A 19,730-nucleotide genomic window follows, 5' to 3' on the forward strand; every position below is an offset into this window, starting at 1 on the left:
CACGTGCCAGTAAAAACTCTGTTGTGGCACTCGCCTAAAAGCACGAGGCAGCCTCTGCTTTGCTCTCCTAACCTGGAATGCCGTCCTCCTGGCATGTCCAGCTCTTTTCCCTACATTCCCTGCTTTTCCACTTAATGTATCAAGCTGTGGGCTCTCTCCATTATTAAAATATGAAATCTTAAGATGAATAGAACAGATTGAATTTTGCTATAAAATTGCAAAGACTACACCAATGCAGTGCTTTCCGGGGCTCCATACTTGTATTTGTTAAGAGGAAAAAGAAGTTTTATGTGTTTCTCTTCTAACAAGTATCTTTCTGTTCTTCATTGTGTTGGTATTTTTAGATGGTCTAATAAAGGGATAGTGCTATGTCGCATTGTGTTGATATTTTTCTTTCTGGAAATAGCATGAGATTATGTAGTTGTCCACTGGAAATCCAGGTTGCTTAGTAATTTCATTGCTTTTCCTATTGCCTTGGTTATTAGGCACTGTTAACTGGCACACGTAACTTGATTGAAAAGATAGAGCAATGCTCCTCTTTAACTGTTATTTCTCTTTAATGCTATTCAAATCTTGAAAACCTAGCCTTTCTATGACAATTAAAACAATTCGACTATCACAGCTGCAAATGCAGTCATCATCAGAAAATAAAAAGCTATTAAGAATTACCTTTACCATAGTTAGTTATTTATTTTCCATTTAAAAAGAAACCTCTTTCTTTTCTCAAAAATGATAAAAGAACAATTAAACCGATCCTTTTCCTGTACGTTCCTATCATATGCAATATAACCTATCGTGCTTACTGTAAAAAAAAAGGGAACTAGAAATTGTATCTCCCTAGCATGTCTGAATTCACCATTCTGCACTGCCTACCTGTCTTTGACAGCGGAAGTCTATATTCTTGTTCCATATCAGCCAGCTTGGCAGCTGTTAGAAGAAAATAAGCAAAGTTTTTCTCTACTTTGCTGTTGTACTCATGGACAGCATCTGCAAAGTCTTGTGGCAGATCTTCTAGAAAGACCTGAAATATGGTAAGGAACGGTTAGTTACCTAATTTAGGTGAATTATTACTCCAAGAGTGCTGGTCCCACCTTGGACATGATGTTAACTGGTGCCAGTGCTCATCCTCATCATAATGCCCCTGGTTTTTAAGGAGTTAGCCCTCAGTCCATATATTACAATGTTCAAGCGCTCAAGTGCATTGAGACAAAATTACTTTTTTTTCCTCACTCCACTGAAAAGTTTCTATTTGGGAAGAGATATTTAAGTCGTATTGCATAAAAAAAACTTGTGTAGTCCATGCTTTGAAATTTTGACAAATGATTATATACTTACTATCATGGCCCTTCATCTCTAAAATATGTTTGAATAATCTGATACTTTTCTTTCAACTAAAGACTCAGCTGATTCTGGAGTGAAATCACAACCACTTTATCTTAATCCACTTCATTATTCTACCTGGTGAACATCCATCTTGCATCACCCACACTGACAAAATGAAACCACACACTGACTGACGGGGGAGGCCATGCCAGTTGCTGTGAACAGCCCGTGCTGTCCCTACCTTGGACTGGTAAAATTTCTTAAGTTTCATCACGCCCGCTGGAAGATATTTCCTCCCAAACAGGTTTGCTAGAATGAGCACCAGCTTTTCCATGACATCTTCTGAAAAATCAGCAGACCCTATATCAAAAGGGAAAGAATGTAGATTAAATAAGAAACTTTTTAAATATAATTCTCTTGGTTGAAAGTGAATCCCATGCAGGAGTCTTCCTGTCAGCTGCCACTGTCATGAGAGAGGTTATGCAAAATAAGGCTGGATCAGGTCATTACACACAAAAGTCCTCCAGTTTGATAATTAGCAGTTAGACAGTTAAGCAAAGCACTTGGGGAACGTTAGTACAGCATGTACAACTACCTGCTTACAAACTGCTCCTCTCTTATTACATGATGACATAACTCTTCTCATTTCAGCTCACAAAATGGACTTTGGTGATGTAAAAAGCACTTCTTATTACTTATTTTATCCACTTTTTTGATAGCCAGAGAGTGCTTGCCCATGTTGTTTACTACATGCTATTCAAATGTTGCTCTGGAGTCAGACTTTTTTTTCTTTTTGGAGCAGATGGATTTTTTTTTTTATGGCATTCATTTTTACCTCATCAACATATTTCACAAATTTAGGTTCATGATATTAGCATTGTCATATGAGTATACTGGCATTTTCCAGCAGAATTATAGACATCTACAGAGTGGGGAGATTGAGAGGCCAAGGATACAGGGATGAATGCTGGGCAAGAAAAAGGCCCCAGGAGGAATGAAGCACCCAGAAATTTCTGAATGTTTTCAGACAGTCAGTGCATGGAACATTATTTTACCTTTCTTAATGGGCCGGCACAACTTGTGGAACAAGCCTTTCACGAGAAAACTGACTAGGACAAAATTTGCAGGTTCATAATAGTGCAAGTGTGTCACAAGTCCAGCAAATCCTCTAGGGTTACCTTCCTGATCCAAGTAGCCCTATGTTTTTTTTAAAAGCAAACAAAAACAGCTTAGCTGGGAAAGATCCAAAAAAAGTCTTTTGTAAGCCTGTATTTGACAAGAACATAAAATGGCAGCATTCAGAAGAACAGTCTTTCAAACTCTGCAACTGAGATCTTCGATTCGCACTGAAAGACAAAAGTGTTTCCTTACTGAAGGAGTAGTCACCAACTATCCAAACATTTTCATGGAGACCTTTATCTCTTCCTCCTGTGCACAACTTAGGAAACAGGGACTATCTAGAGAATCATCATTATATTAGTGCACCTTTTTTAAATATTCACCTTTTGAAAGAATTTGAGACAAGGTATCAGGTACATGGGCTTGGGTTTGGCCAATGCCACAGCTCTTTGTGACACACTGACTGAGGATTCTCCTGAGCAGTGGGAACATCAGACTCCTGCTCTCCTGCACCAGAGACACCCATTGGCAGACAGACCCCAACAGGGCTCTGCTGGGAGCAGGACCAGGAAAGCTGCTCCCAGGTGACTAGGGGCTGTCACGTCCCTGCTACACGTCCCTGCCTGCAGCCCTGGCTGCAACCCAAAGCCAGGGTTACGCACAAGAAGTGCCAGAACAGTATCCATCAACATTCACTACTGCTATGCAGAGATGCACGGCTGATTTTCAGCCTTTCAAATAGCTGTTTCCTATTTATTTGTCAAGCAGTATAATTTTCTCCCAGCATTTTGGAAGTTACATGACTCTCAAAGTGTTTTAAACTGCAGTCATTTCACATAGAGGCTGCTTCATACACCACACAGTACGACTCTCAGTTTCCAAATCAATATGTGATCACAGTTACATAGACCATGCCATGAAACTTTCCTCATTGAATTTATTCCACAAAATACACACCTCAGGCTTTAAAGTCCTCTAATTGTATTTATTTCCTCAAATTTCTACAGAAGCTTGCCTGTTGCTATGGAATATAAACAGTGCTAAGTCAAAGAGTACTAAGCACACACAGAGGTTCTTAACTTGGAGAGCTGGTAGGTTTAAGAAAAAAAAATCTGCATTTACAGGCTACTGCTGGCTCCAATGAGTGATAACTTACCTCTTTGATAAGAAACTGCAAGGAAAAGATAAAATAGATTTTTAGGAGTTCAGCATGTCTTTCCTGCTTGAAGGACATCAGTGAGTGCTTCAAGATGGACAATACCTGGCATAAGAATAAAACCTCAAGAAATTAGCAACACGAGGGGAAGTCTGTGTTGTAACAAAAAAAGAATTTTCAGATCCAGTTTTTATGTTTGCTTCATCACTCAGTTTTCAGGATAGAAATGCTCAGTGGGTTGGGGTTTTGTTTGTTTGTTTGTTTTTGGTGTTTTTTTTGCACCCAACTCCTTTTCACAAGTTCTTGTGAAAAGACCATTCTTTGTCTGGCATGTACCAGATAGCTGCATGTTTTTAATTTATACTGAGCTATGTGGAGTTAATTACATGAAGCTCATATACTAATTTACTAATTCATAGGATCAAGAACTTATACTTGCATCATTAAACTAAAATCAGGATCTTGAACATTGTTCCATATGCTTTATTGAAATATTAAAAATTACATGAAGTCTACTAATTTACTTCATCTCAAAACAGCTGATGCCAGTTATGTTTGAATTCATTAAATGCATCTTTTGCTCATCTTTTACATTCTTGAAAATAAATATCCATATGTATCTGGAGGAGTACAGAAGGGACTCCTTGAACTATTTGTAATCATGGCCAGTTTATCTATACCACTGCATCCAAAGTCAAGAATAATAATCTCTTCATCTGCAAGATTTTCTGATTCTACAAATGTAGTTAATGCAAATATTATATACCAGAGTTAAAGTAAATATGCCTTCCTTTCTAAAATAATAATATTTTTGCCAAAAAAAGTGCATGAAAATTCACAACACACTGCCATGTAGGAGGAAGAAACAGGATATGCAATTTCACTTGGAGAATGACTGTTTACTTTTGAAATGCATCTTTCTCCTTGAGTTAAATGGATACCATAATTAAATTAAATAACTATTTTAAAAAGTCCTATACCTTTGCTCTGGCATCTGCTTTGTCATCAGCCCTTGCAGACAACAGCATGAGTCTCAGGACTAAGGAAATAGTCAGAGGAAACTGGCCTTTCAGTTGAGGCACACTGGATTTGATAAGTCTTTCAACCTTGGGCAGTGGGATGTCATAAAAGAACACATTTCCAATCATATCTTGTCCACGTCTTCCAGCACGTCCTGACATCTAAGAGGAGGATATTTGTAACAATAATGTTTATACTAATACATTTTTAAATGGAATATATCTAAATTGTGCATACTGCTACCATCTATGCTGTTTCAATACAGGCCAGTAACCACCTCTGTGTGGCACCTGGCCCGGCAGGTCCTGCTGCTGCAGCAGCCGCTGTCACTCTGCCTCTATGTTCTTATAGTGTATTTTTCATGTATGCTTTATAACAATCTGGCTAAAGTAAAAGAATTTCCCTCCCTACTGACCCACATAACTGAAAGCTGAATTTATGCCTTTAATTCAACTGCAGTATTTTCAGTGCTGAAACAGGTCTACCCATTCTTTGGGGGCTGCCGTTTTTGAAACATCAGTAAAAATACCTTAGCTAAAATTATTTTTATCACTGAAGTGAACAGCTAAAACTCAGCACATACACAGAAATATATGTAAAAGAAAACATATTCCCTAAATTTGTGTGTGACGATAGGTACATATGCACTATACTTGTAATGCAAACAAGATTACCTGTCTGTAATTTAGGGCATCTAAAAAGACAGAGTCTTCAGCAAAGACAACAGATTTACAAGGCATGTTGATCCCTAAAGCGAGTGATCCAGTAGCTGTGACTACCTACAAAAGTATCAAATATTAGTACATCTATTGGATATGACAGTATCTGATCAAAAAATGATCTGTAATATCCCACTCAGATCCACAGGAATGTAATTATTATTTTTCATATAAGTAATATGCTTGCATATTTTGAAGGTTTGTACCTTATTTTTTATGAAACACAAGTGGAAATAATATTGAGACAAAAGGATATATCTTAGTCCTATGGAGTTCATTTCACTAGAACACATTTAATTGTGATATGCTAACCTGAAGCATAGCAATTTCTACATAGAAATTAAGCTTTACAGCTACCAATTCATTTACTTGATTTCATTAATTTGAAACCCTTCACATCAACATTTAAAAAGTGAGCACAACAAATCTGAATGTGACATATTTTACCACTGGTGAAAGATATCTTATATTTTTTAATTACATTCTGTGGAAAAATCAAAGCGTTTTCAAAACAAACAAACAAAAAATGCCCATAAACTGATTCTCATTCACCGACCTTAATATAACCCAACCTAAAGAGCATTTCCACTACTTGTCTTTCCTTGGCGAACATAGAGCCATGATGGTACCCAATGCCCCTCAGTGCCAGCATTGTCTGCTCATAACCTTTCTTCTGAAGCTTAACTCGATCCAAGATCTTGTTCAAAGTCTACAAACAAACACAAAGGTTAAGTATTAATTACAAACAAGTTTTGCCAGTGAAAAATAGAAAATGTGAAGAGAAAAAGAAAACTTTATCTGACAAAGTTCCAAATACGACAGACAGATGCAGCTGCTTATCAGTTTTGGTAAACTTGAAGCACCGAGTGGGTTCCCAGGCAGCCTGGGCACCGACGTCCTTCTGCTCTCGGCACCTCCACCCTGCCTTGCCGTGCAGGGACCAGGGCTCTCTTTCCCCAGCCCAGAAATAGCTCTGCACTATTCAGGATTTTCTCAATCTCAGCCTTCAGCCAAGTGCCACCTCTCCCAGATCCAAAAGACTTGCTCACTGTCCTGGGGAAAGCTAGCTACATCATAAAAATAAAGTCACCTAAGATTGATACTCGGAGTAAAGCTTAAATTAAAATATTCAGAGAAAGTTTCATAAAGACTGCTTACTGTTATGAAGTGCAGCTGAATCACACGTTACATGTTTTATGTACTTACGCATGAACCTACATATTGTAGACATACATACCAAAAACTTGTTAAAAATATCAGTGAATGAATTACCTCTTCATCCACAGCCTTAGAATTGGCGTAAGTATATGCAGAAGGGATTCCATTAAGCTTTTTAAGTCTTTTCTGTAAGCGTTCTTTTTCAGCCAGAGCAAGCATTACGCTCTCTGCCTTCTTGGAAACCATTTTTTGGATAACACTGTAAAAAATATAAAATGATTATTTTTGCAATTGACATTTGAACATATACTTCTCAAATTTAAAACATGATTTTGATTCCAAAAGATGCAGATTCACTCCTTTTTAAACACCAGGTTCAAACATAAAAGCATATATGTGTGACGGATATGCTCCTTCCCCAGTTCATCCTGACTTCTCACATATAGCCCTGTTCAGGTGTTAACTACCACATTATATCTGATCCTGGTAGTTGCCTCCCTGATTTCTTCCCCCACCCTATTCTGAAGGCTAAATGTGAGTGCACCAGCCAACAGTCATTTCTGAATTGAAAGAATGACTATCAGTCAATCGTCTTATCCCATAAATACGGGGACAGCCCAAGAGCCCATTGAGCTCTCCTTGCATGGCAGGGGGCTGCACCCTGGGATCTCCCCTTCAGCAGGGACACCTCTCAAGGATTTAACCTCGAGGTTAAGAGATCCTTCCCACTACAGGTTCGTGGTAAGTAACTATAGCGCACCTTTCTCTCTCTGAATTTGTAAACTTTACTTTGTAACTGTGCACAAATCCCTTAGACATAAACCATTGACCAGGTCTGGGACTAGGACTGGATCCAGCCGCACCCAGACTCCTCTCACAAGGAGTCTGGAAAGCAAGGGGGTCCAATCTGAACCTCGTGACCCAACGGGAGGGTGTCCTTGATAATTCTGTGTGTATCTTGAACCTCCATGCAGTAACTAATAAGCGACCTTGCCATAGAATCTCGTGAAATCATTGTCATTAACAATAAAACCTATTCCTATTTCTTTCCCACAAGTGAAGTGCATTGTGTCACTCACCCCTACCACCACTCGTTCCGTGACAATATGTTAATGTAAATTTGCTTATAATGCTAACCACTTCCAGCATATAACCCTGTTTGAAATAGCGAAGATTTACAGGTTGTCTTTATCTTCCATCATTTTTGTGTATCACAATAAAAGTGCCTTCAATTTTACAAATTAATAAGGTAAAAATAATTCTATAGTAGAACTCAACATGAAGCAGAAATAAGATTTACTGCCAATTATAACATTAACATGGACTATAAGGATTTGAAGAAGAGAGGGAAAACTATTCAGAGGTAGATTCAAGATGATACTTCAATGTCTAAATATGTGTCTAAGTTGCAACTGGATTTTCTGAAGTTAGTTCCATGAAGTGAGCAAAGTTCATTCTTTTGTGATATCATGACCAAAGAAGGAAATGCTGCTGTCATCAGGAGTGGAATATGTAATGATCAGTGTTCCTGACAAGCCCAAGAACATCCAAAGTTAGTGGGGAAATAAATTTAAGCAAATGGTACAGAGCAAGGCAAAAGGCTGACATTTTCAAAGGGCATCTCATCAGGCATAAGGGAGCCCACTCCTCAGAGCTCTGCTACTGTAAGAAGCCATGCATGGAGAAGCTAAGCTAAGAAAATGTTCTCCCACAGTAGCTGCCCCAGGACAGGTTCAGACCCCACACTGGTTTCAAGTCACAGCACAAAAAAAAAAGCCTGAAGAAGGAGAAGTTCTGGTCTAATGAAACTCTCAATTCTAGGCTCCTCCAGATTGGCGCTCTCTCATACTCATTTCTCTTTGACACTCCTGCTTTAGTGTCAGCCTCTTCTAGGAAGGCAGTGGCAGTGGTGTCCCTGCTGCGGGGCCGTGCGCGAGAGCCTGCTCACCGGAGCTGCCAAAGAGCTGCTCCCGCAGCACGGGCAGCGGAGCACGCACGGGACGTGGGGCTACTGCACCTACAGCTGCACGCGTGGACGCACAGTCCCGGGAGCATCTTAGCACCAAATGATGCTCTGTGATAATACACGAGCTTTTTAATAGTATATCGTTGTAATACTTACGAAATGTGGTATTTCCTTAGCTCCTTATTCACTTTTCTTAGTTGCTCTCTCACATTTTCTTTTGCTCTCTCAATATTAGAGAGCAACTTAGGGTCTTGTTCATTTTTTTGTTTTTCCTTCAAATTGGCATATACGCTCCGGGCTGCCTCCTCCACTGAATTTATGTTAAAACTTAAAATAAACAATACATAATATACATTAGTTAAGTGAATTCCAACAGAATTTTTATTTATAAGCATGCAGTTATGATAATATTCAATCAGCTCTTATACCTAAAAATGGATAATCGTATTCATTAGAAGCACATCCCCTCTTCTCCAAATCAAAGCCACATTCACCTTCAAATTGCAGTAATTCAAAAATCTTATAGTAAAATGTGAAATGGTTCTGACAGTGAATTATATATAGAAAGCACACTCAGTTCTACCCTCCCCTAAGCTAAACACTTGGATGTACAAATCAGACTATACACCTTAGGCCATTTTAATTCTTCTCAAACGGGAGAACGCCGAGAATGAATCCTTGCTTTCTTGGTCATCTACACAGCTGTTCTTCCTCATATATATATACGTTTTTTCTTCCAATACTGGACTGTTTGGGGTTTAACTGTGATGAAAACTTCTCTGTCTTCACTCTCAAGGAATACTTATTTTTTTATTCCTGTTGCAGCAGTTACCAGGAGCAAAAAATGAAAGACTTGATCCTCAGAAAGACGAAACACAGTTACATAACAGGGGATAATTTCTCCTTAAATTAAGCTGTCATGGATAAAAGAGCTCAAAAAGAATCATTTCCATTTACTTTTCTATCCCTTTGAAACTCAGAGCAAGCGATGTAAGTTCTTTCCATCTCTTGGTCATAAGAAACACAAATCTGGTGCCAATCTGCTCCTCTCTCTGGTGGTTCTACCCCGCAACAAAAAGCAAACTCTAAACACTGTCATTTTTCTTTTTTTTTCTACCATCAATTGCTGCAATAAATAATTTGGCTCTACACAAAACCCTAAGAACCACTACCCACCAGAAATTTCTAAGGACCTGCAATTCTAGGGTAGGTGAGGGGAAAGCACTTCAGCTTTCTAAAGCAGAAGCGGCTTGTAACTGCCAATAATCACCCCCAAATCATGCTGCATTTCACAGCGTAGTCCTCTTATGTGAAAGAACTACAAATATCAAAGTCTGATTTGGAAAACTATTGGATGCTGCCTAATATCAGCCATAGGAATAATAATTACAATTGGACTGTCACTGAAAGTTAGAAAAAAGATGCAATTTACCAGCAACTACAGTCCTTTGAAATGTGTCATTTACATGAATACTTGCTTTTTTCTTCTTCCTTTCTAGAGACCTCTTAGAAAATCCATTTCACCAGCATGAGACATGTGAGAATTGAAACAGCATCACATGCTGTAGGGGGGACCCTAACTATGAAGGTGACCAGAATAAGGAAGAGCAAGACCCCTGACGCTGAGCAAACCTTTCATTTTAAGCAATTATTCCTATGCCTTATTACAACAAGAGTATGCATGCACACTCCTTATTTCATACATTTTTAAAACAAAGCTAGCATTTACCATATAAATGCTGACAAGCTGTCAAGTCTCACCTCTAATACCCACTTTTTTGAGTCTAGGAAATACAGATATAATATATGGAATGTAATACTTACATAAAAAATATAGCAGGCAATTTATCCATCTCATGCAACTTGTCAACAAAGCAGGCAAAATTGGCCCACTTATTCTCTTTTGAGCAATCCATGGGTCTGGGCTTAAGATGCTCTAGTAGCTCATGAACCTGACCAAAGAATTATCATTGAACAAATTTTAGCAACAGAAACTTCTGCTTGGAGGCTAATGAAGATCAGGTCTTCATTTTTCTGCATCAGCTTCTAACTGCAATAACCACAGTTTACAGACTAAAAGGTGTGTACAACATAAACTGAGTTCAATAAAAACTCGAAATACAAACTGTTGCAATGTTCTTGGCTGTCACAAGTTAATAAAGCATCGTTAATAGACAAATTACAGTATGTCTTAAACTTTTTTTTTCTTTAAGAATGTGATACTTAAATGTATTTCCTGAATTTCATAGTTGTTTTCTTGTTGTTGATCCGCTGCTTCTTCAAACTCCTTTTTATGATATATAAACAGTTCACCTCTAATTAAGGACTTGATTTTCTGCTCATTGTTTTCATTTCTGTCATTTACACAGAAACATATTTACTACCTGTGGTTATAGAAAAGGATTCAAATAGGCAGTAAAAACAAAGCTGACTGAAGTTTTAACTGTACCCAAGGGAATCAGGAATTGAAACCTTGCTTACTATCAAAAGTCTAATTCCCAAAGAAGCTTGTGAAACATCACCTTGAAAATGCTTATGGAAACGCCACAAGTATTAACATTTATTTTTCAGTAAAGCAGTATTTGCACCTAATAAAAACACATTTATTTAAACATTATTATATATAATTATTATATAATAAATTACATTGAAACCATATATAAACTTTGAGAAAGCTCTCCTGTAACAACTGTTACCTTTTGTCCTTGGCCAACTGCAATCCATTCGGTTAGCTCTTTCTTCAGTTCTTGTTCATACTTCCTCACATCCATCTTCTTTATTACCACTTTGTTCTTGAAAAGGACAAACTCCTCAGGATCTAGCTCCTTGAAAATACCAGTAACAAAAAATGTAATACTTTCTTTTCTATTTCTGTTGATATATTCCATACACGACCATTTATACTCACCTGTGCCCTTGGCCACTCCTGCCAGATTTCTACCATTGTGTCATACAGTTGGATGCTCTCTCGTGGCGACAGCGACAGGTCTGAAGGAAAACCATAGCTCGCAATCTGCAAGGAGGTTAAAATATAAAATATAAATAATGGAGTCATTTTAAAGGAAATCTTGTTGCTTACTGCAACAGCTGATGAACACGCCTGACACCAGTATTTTGCTTACGTGATTGACTGTTAACGCAGCACATGGGTGATAATGTTCAATAAGAAAATCAGTGTCCTTTACAGAACACACGTACTTTTCTAAATCGTTGTATCTCTCTCCATATAGAACTGTGGATAGACAAAAATGCCACCATGATACATCCGACTGCTACAAAAAACAGGCATATAATCCTGAAGAGATTTGTATTTACTTAAAAAAATATATATGCTTAAGTTCATGCACTTACTGAAGTTTTCAGAAAACAAGTTAAAGTTTTCACACCAAGAAGTATTTTTTTAGTTTAAAAAAATCCTGGTACACACCCAGTCTAACATGATATGATTTTTTTTGTTCTTGTACTTTCGATTTCACTTTGCATTTTCTTGAAGAATTCTCTGTAGAGTGTTTAGAGCTTTTTTCCATTGTTTTCTCAGCACGCTGCCAATACCTTTTCACAGTTTGTAACCACCTATAGTTGAAAATTAAAAAAAAAAAATAGAAGCTAACACTTAGAAAATGTTTTAATAAAACTGCTACAACTAAAGCAGATAGATTACTACTGAAACATGCTGGATTTCTACCTCCAGTCTCTACCAACCATATTTAGTGCTTTTTTTTCCAAAGTATCTCAGGTTGCAAAGCATAAGTGTGAAAATGTTTGCATCATACAAACATATAGTACAGGTATCTTCCTTGATCAATGATGGGCCGCTGTGCTTATCAGGCTTTGACACTTCAAGGAGATGTATGGGCCTCCTACATTCTTCTTTCCTAATAACCTAAAGGGCCAGAAGGAACTTTCTGCTCTCATTACAAGAAGTTAAGAGCTACAGTATTATCTGGGGTCAAGTGGGAAGGTAAGGGTAGCCTAAAATGTATAGCAATGCAACTGTATCTCTTGTCTCCAAATAGTAATTGACTTCTCTGTCCAAAAAAGTTCATATACAATTTAAATATGCCCTTTTGAGCAAGAAAACTCCAACATACTCAGTTAGGTGCTCTGGGTTACTGACAGTAGCAGACAGTGCCAAAAATGGACACCGAATTGTTACCAGAAGATGCTCCCAAACCTCTGCTCCAATTTCACCACCAAGGCAATGGATCTGTACAAAGACAATTGGTGAAAAGGAGAAGTCTTCTTTGTCAAAATGCACACATAGTATAACTGGCTTGTGTTTTGCAATACATTTTTGCAAGATCACTACTTAATAATTCTTATGTCGTAGCAAACAACCACAAGACCCAAATCAAATGTCCAGTAAATGTCTCTCTAGACTTCATTGAACAGTGAATTAGTCTAAATTTTGAAATTACATCTATTATTTGTACCCCAGATACTCACTGGCAGCATTAGCAATTAATTTAATTCACAAGAAATAAGAGTGCAGTCTGAACATTAAATACAGCAGAATTAATCACTGACTTTTTCCCTGGCAAAATTAACCTTATCGCATCAAATATTTATGATATAGCTCTGGAATGTTCCTTTAGTTTTTCAATTGACTATCTTGAGAGAAATAAGGCAAGTTCCTGGTAGCTTTCATTAGAAATCTGATAGTCCCCAGGAGGTCATACAGTTCCAATTCCTTTACTAGAATACATAAACACTATTAGCTACCATGAATAAGCAAAACATATTTATGTCTGACAAGCTAGAAGTCTGAAATAATATTTCTGGAAATTTTGTTTTAAACTAAATAAAACACATAATGAAAAATTAGTCTTTGGCATTTTTTCTTATATTTGTTAAATTGCTTAGTATTAAAAGCCATCTACCTCATCAAATATAACATATTGTATCCGCTTGGTCCATTCCTGGCAGTGAGGGGACAGCATCAGGATTTCTAAACACTGAGGCACAGTGACCAGTATCTAAGAAAGATTTGTAAACATTATTTTCCAGTAAACTGACAAAAAAATAGGAAGATTGCTTTATTATTAAAATATATTTGATTTCAAGATAAGCAAGAATGACTAACCTGTATAGAATCACCTTCCAAACAACTTTATAACTGCAACAAGGCGCGAGAGCAGCTGCTAGGAGCCCAAACGTACCCCATAGTTGATGTTTTTTCACTTCAGCCATTAGTAGAGAAAGCAGGATTGTGTCTAAGGTATTTTTACCATGAATAAGAAAGTTCTATTTATTTTATCAGTTTTCTTTTTAAATACTTCTATTTAAGAATAAAAAAATGCTGACTTGAAAGAAAGCAACTTGCAAAAGGGAAAAAAACATGAACTCCAGTGCCAAGATAATAGCAATGTTCATTTTCATTGTACCTTTCACTAACAAGCTTTCAAAAGGTTAATGGCTACAGACAAAATATACTATATCTATAATATATATTAAGTTTAATCCTATTTATTCTAGGCCTTTATACTGCTATCAAAGTCTCTCAAAGCTTTCCACAGCAACAGCAGTAGCAAATTATCACCTTGGTTAAAATTGAGACCTTACCTTGGTTCTCAGTTCAAATCATCAGTATGTTTCAATCTTTGTCCAGCTGTGAGCCAAATCAACCTAATTTATTTCCAAGATTTTCAGAGTCTGAACTCTAACTTTTCACTAGAATTTATAAGTGATTTTCATCCACACTAGCTAGTGAAAATAGATTAAATATAGAAAATGCAGCAGGCAGGGCTATTTAATGAGAGGCTGATGTCAGTAAGGCCTATAAGGACTATATGTCACACAATCAGGATAAGAGAAGGAAAAGAGCATCCCTTCATTTGTCTGGGTTTGCATTGGATATATACTGGTGCCCAAAGGATTTTAATTAATTTAACTATAGCAACTGACCAGTGCAATGTTTCCAGAAGTAACATTTTTAGAAGCCACACGATATACGAAAGGGCGTCGTTGTTATATATTAAAACATCCATAAACATACCTGACAATTCATGACATCACGGCTATAATCCCGTGTGAAGACTCCACACACCGCCAATCCATCAGGAAGTTTCTTGGTGAATCGGCTATATACAATTCCCATCACTTGGTTTACAAGAGCCTTAAGTAAAACAGGTCATTAATAAAACTGGGAGCATATCCAAACTTATATAACATTCTGATACATAGAAAAGTTTTCAGTATTGGCACTGATATTCATTTACAAGCCCAGACTGTCAAGAATTTCAACACTGAAAATTAAACTCAATTTATTATTGAGATTTTCCATTATACTCAAAATGCTTTCAAAGAAATTTAGTGTTGTGTGAAGTGGTGGATTATACAGTATTACTTCAGTATTTTAATTATTATTAGAATGGCTGAAAAACTAGTAACATTCTACTGCATCTACAAGCACTTTCACGATCTCCAAGTCGTAGGGCCACAAGTGTAAACACCTAAGTTCTGAACCCAGGTTCTGATATTTAAATTAAAACAGTAATTTGATATCAACTTGAGTATATCCATACAAATTTGGTTTTATTTATATAAACCAATCCAGAGAGATTATTACTGAATAATGGTACATGTAATTGTATATTCATTCTCAGCCTTCAACTGTTATCCAAAGCTTGTACTGATGTTAAAGTAAATTTTGGAGGGAATCAAAACACCATGCTTTAGCTCTTAAGTCAATTTTTAAATACTAGTACAATCCATTGTTTAAAAAAAAAGTCTCACAACTATCTAGAGTTTTTTAAACTTTCTCTTCCACCATCTAATGGTCAGCTCCATTGGAAACAGACAACTTGCCCTGCTTGGCCATTTTTCTGTTCTAGTATCACTTTCACTATGCTCTTAGGCCTCTGGCATTTTTACCCTTTACCTAAAAGGTTATTTCTAGCACATTTTCACATATCTTAAAATAGCTATGTAGATATTAACACAGAAAAACCGCTACATGGGTTTGAATTCAAAAGCTATACATACAGAATATGTAGTAAAATGCAGCCTTACCTTTGTAGGAGCAACATACACAACTACTCCTTCATTGCTTGTTTTCAGAACTTTTTCCATGCAATAGTATGAAGCATATGTTTTTCCCGATGAAGTGGGAGCAACAATCACTGCAGACTCATTATTATCTACAGCATCAAGAAGGTCTCGCTAAGACAGAAAAGGAGTTGCTTATGTCTCAAGTGTCCTGTTAGGAAGTTCTCATTGATTAAACGAGTTCTTTCTATGAAAACACCTCTTATTTTTTTTACAACTGAGACTACAGAAGGTAAAGAAGGTAAAAAACATGATACTGCAAATGATGAATTATCCATTTCAATGAATTGCTCCAAGATATTGATACCAGAACTCTCACTCCAAAAGTGGGTATTTTAAAAATGGAAAACAAAACAAATCAACTCTGAAGTATATTAGAAGAAAAAAATCACTGTTTTATACAATGTATTTTTCTTGCATTATGAAAGTTACATTAACACTGCCCAAACTTCTCTTCTGCTCTTAGTATACACTGTTTATTATTTTGTCTTTCTCCCTATTCCTCTAAGCTGTCTCATCTTAAATATGTCTGTAAAAGGATGGGACAAAGGATACAGAAGAGAAAAGATAAATATTACTAACATATTCTATGATAGTAACATATCATTTCTCAACTCATGTTACCAGCTACTCCTTAAAGTCAAAAGAGCAGAGAATGAAAACAAAATAAACCAACCAACCAAGCAGGTTATCCAAAGGGTAATCCACCATTAAATATGGTGCTGAACAGTGAAATCCCATGGATTTGGTATTTCAGAGGTTGTATTCCTAGGACCAAGGTCTCAACGGAAAAAAAACGTGTAGAAAGGAATGTGGAACAGAGTTCAAAACAATCTACTGAATTTGCTAAACTTAGAACACAAGAAGTGCAAAAACATCTATTTTTAAGTAGAGGAAAAATATCAGAAATAATATCCAATAATGTTATACACAAATGATTTGTGTTTAATCACCTGCCATGTGTCTGGTATGAAATGCTGCACTCTAGGATCTGGATCATTTCTCTCTTCTCTGAGCAAGTAATAGTCCATATATTGTAGCTGAAAACGAGCTGGTCCCACTTCAGTAGCATAGATGTTTATACGCTGATCATCACTTTCTCTTACCTACAAGGTCCAATTAAAATTCAAGGTGTTTTGAAAACTAGGAAGAGACTCAAAAAAATTGCAGAGATTTTGTTCTTTAGAACTCAGTGTGAGCTTTGAAAAGGATATAAAAATGTATTTTTAGATTATTTCCTGCAGAAATTCACACCATATAGTCTTGTGCATTGCAAAATGAAATTCAATATAAAAGATCAAGTGCTGAGTGTGACCCCATGTTTTTGTAAAGCATATTTTCAATCAATGCCTATATATCCTAAAACATGCCAAATGTAAAATTCCCCATCATGTCCAGTTACACCACTCAATCCTGAAAGCTATAGAGAAGTTTTTAAATCTTAAAACTTATACCAAAAGATCACAGAGTCACAGAAAAAATTAGATTAGCAGAGTCCTATGGAGGTCTACTAGTCCAACTACCTATATCTGAGCTAGACACTTCGAACTTTCCAACATCTCCCCTCTATCACCACAATCCTCCTCTACAGCAGACCTTTTGAGATTTGGGGATCCTACAAGTCTGCTTCCTGAAATGCAATATATTTTATTGACAGCACAAAGCACACTTACAAAGCTTATGTAACAAGGGCAAAGAGCCATCATACACCAGTGGAATTCACACACACACACACACACACCAAAACAAACAAACAAACAAACAAAAAAAAAAAGGGAGAGAAATAACTTGCACTTCAGCAGAAGATTTCTTACAAAACAAATGATCTTCCAAAAGTTTCTAACTCTACTGAACATTAAAAATTAGATACTCCAGTGATACTGGATTGATAGCTCACTGTAATCCTCCTTCCTTCTGCTAATGAAATCATATTCTGCATCCTGTGAGTTATCTCCTCGCACACTTGAGACCACTTTGGCACGCACTTTGGCACCCCCTCTCCACACTAACATCCCATTTACGCACAAAGGTACCAAACTGCTCTTACCATTAAACCACTCAGTGAAAAGGCTGCTAATATGCAGAAAAGCATAAGGTGAGTCCTTCAAAAATGTTGACAGTAACTGTGCATCTCAGTTTCTAACTTCAGAGCGCAACTGAGTATTTGAAACCATTTCCTTCAGAAGCGATCAGTAATAATCATAATCACAAAGAAAACAGTTTTCATCCACGTCAACAGTCTCAAAAGATTTCCTTTTCTAAATTAGCACAGTTGGGACTGTTAAAAAGCAGCTCTTCATAGATTAGCTTTTAACAGTTGCTTTTTAACATGAAGAGCACAGTTGACTGTGATGAGTGGAACAACAGGCAATTCTCAGAGATGACCAAGGACTCAGACAAATGTAACTAAGAGCAAACCACTCCATTCCTGCTTCAAAGGCTGTCTTTGCAGCAAGTTCTAGTTACTCTAGCAGAAGATTTTTTTTTGTACCAGATAGCCACTATATCAAAAGAATTTTGATTTTCTAAGCAAGAACAGACAACTCCAAATCTTATGGCACAATGCAAAATAGAATAAGCTTAGTATAGATCTTAAGCACACCATTCAATGCTTAATAAAACATCGCTGATACGCCATTTCAGTAGAATAACTATATTCTATAAAGTTACCTGTCCAGACAAAGAGCATGCCAAATTCTCAAATCCAAGACGTCTTAGACATCTGATGAGCTTTTCTAAGTGTGGTTTCTCCAAGAGATCCTGGTATTTTTCAAGGAGGATATGAACTCTCCTCATCACTTGGACAGCAATGCTTAAATCTTTAGGACTCTTACCTTTAAAAAATATTATTTGAGAGTTGAGAGCATCACTGAAGAATATCATGTGTTTTAAAAGACCTTCTCCATCCGAAAACATTTACGACAAATTTAAAAAGCACTTTATTTAAAGACAACCAGAGGAAGACTACTCACGCTCATGTGACCTATACAAGAGTGCTTGTAAAGACCAAAACTCATCTATTCTGCCCTTGCAAGCAAAGCTACCGAAAAGAAGCCAAGCTGCTGATGGCTATCGAAAAACCTGGCCCGACAAGTTACAGGCTGCATGCAGCTCCAGTTTGACATTCCTGACTTAGGGTAAGGAATAAACAAACTAATTCTAGTGGAATTGCACATCTCTAATAATGGCTACAGGGATTGCTATGCAAGTCATCACTCTTAATACTAACCACCTCTGCAAACTAAATACTGTGACATGGATGTACTTTAGTGTGCATGATACACTTTCATTGAAGACATACACAATACATGATTTGCAATGTGGCCATCGTACCTTGCTTTCTGCAGTGTGCCTTCCACGCTTCCGAACAGGCTGACAGCCCTGCTATTTCTGTTCTCAGCTTCACAGATTTGATGTGAAGGGTCTTGAGAAACTTCTCTAATTTATCTATTCCAACAGTCGGATTCTGCTTTATTTCCTTCTTAATTGACATTCTGAAGGCTTCCCATTGCTCTTGCTCTTTCTTTTCTTTTATAATGTTTAGTCGCTTCATGTTTTCTTCTGCAATTATTTCTGCTTTACTTTTCTATCCAAAAAAATAAAATATTCAGACATAACAAGCATCATGCAAGTATCACATGAAAAAAATCCTCGCTGTAAGTAATTTACATATAATCACTGTAAGTACATTCCAGTTTTCAGTTCATCTGTGTGTTGTGTTATGTTTTGGAAATTAAGATATCTCCGGATTCTGAGGGAGACATAATTTCTGGATGACAGTATATTTTGTGCAACAAGTTTACTCAAAATTCATTATAAATGTCAGTAGAAAGCATCTCCTTCTCAAATAATATGAAAGTGCACAAAGGTAAAAAAATAAAATAGCAGATGCCTGAAAGTTAAATATTAAGCTTTTATTTTATCCATAGGTAATAGAAATTCTAACCATATTGAGATTTTCTCAATAAATTACCAACAATTCAGAATTCAATCTTAATTGAGGTTAAGAAATTGGTCTAAATAGACTTTTGATGGTTAAAGAGGCCATAATCTACAATCAGTACTAAAATAAAAATAGTACTCTCTATTTTGAAATATTACTCCAATTATTTTTGCTTTGTATTCTTCATTAGTATGCCTCTTACAAATCCTGTGAAGTCACAAAATATTCACATACTGTTCTAGCTAGAATTGTAATGTTCTGAAGGATATTTTCTTCAGA

The 19,730-nt window shown here is 36.7% G+C and overlaps 1 protein-coding gene across 1 annotated transcript in view; it reads right to left on the reverse strand.

Moving 5' to 3' along the window:
* DDX60 (DExD/H-box helicase 60) overlaps positions 1 to 19,730 on the reverse strand; it is a 34,692-nt gene that overhangs the window by 3,838 nt on the left and 11,124 nt on the right. The window contains exons 13-33 of the mRNA XM_088528134.1: positions 18,842 to 19,094; positions 18,179 to 18,342; positions 16,462 to 16,614; positions 15,473 to 15,622; positions 14,457 to 14,576; positions 13,342 to 13,437; positions 12,553 to 12,668; positions 11,889 to 12,034; positions 11,584 to 11,693; positions 11,370 to 11,474; positions 11,158 to 11,286; positions 10,286 to 10,413; positions 8,618 to 8,788; positions 6,610 to 6,754; positions 5,894 to 6,046; positions 5,293 to 5,397; positions 4,579 to 4,779; positions 3,599 to 3,703; positions 2,379 to 2,520; positions 1,565 to 1,683; positions 874 to 1,021 (exon numbers count right to left, since the gene is read on the reverse strand). Of these exons, the coding sequence (XP_088384260.1) occupies positions 874 to 1,021; positions 1,565 to 1,683; positions 2,379 to 2,520; positions 3,599 to 3,703; positions 4,579 to 4,779; positions 5,293 to 5,397; positions 5,894 to 6,046; positions 6,610 to 6,754; positions 8,618 to 8,788; positions 10,286 to 10,413; positions 11,158 to 11,286; positions 11,370 to 11,474; positions 11,584 to 11,693; positions 11,889 to 12,034; positions 12,553 to 12,668; positions 13,342 to 13,437; positions 14,457 to 14,576; positions 15,473 to 15,622; positions 16,462 to 16,614; positions 18,179 to 18,342; positions 18,842 to 19,094 (2,959 nt within the window). The remainder of the gene's footprint in view (positions 1 to 873; positions 1,022 to 1,564; positions 1,684 to 2,378; positions 2,521 to 3,598; positions 3,704 to 4,578; positions 4,780 to 5,292; positions 5,398 to 5,893; positions 6,047 to 6,609; positions 6,755 to 8,617; positions 8,789 to 10,285; positions 10,414 to 11,157; positions 11,287 to 11,369; positions 11,475 to 11,583; positions 11,694 to 11,888; positions 12,035 to 12,552; positions 12,669 to 13,341; positions 13,438 to 14,456; positions 14,577 to 15,472; positions 15,623 to 16,461; positions 16,615 to 18,178; positions 18,343 to 18,841; positions 19,095 to 19,730) is intronic.

This window comes from Tinamus guttatus, unplaced genomic scaffold (genome assembly GCF_059628265.1).
Source record: "Tinamus guttatus ecotype Peru unplaced genomic scaffold, ASM5962826v1 Tinamus_guttatus_pri_ptg000301l, whole genome shotgun sequence".
NCBI classification, from domain to species: Eukaryota; Metazoa; Chordata; class Aves; order Tinamiformes; family Tinamidae; genus Tinamus; species Tinamus guttatus.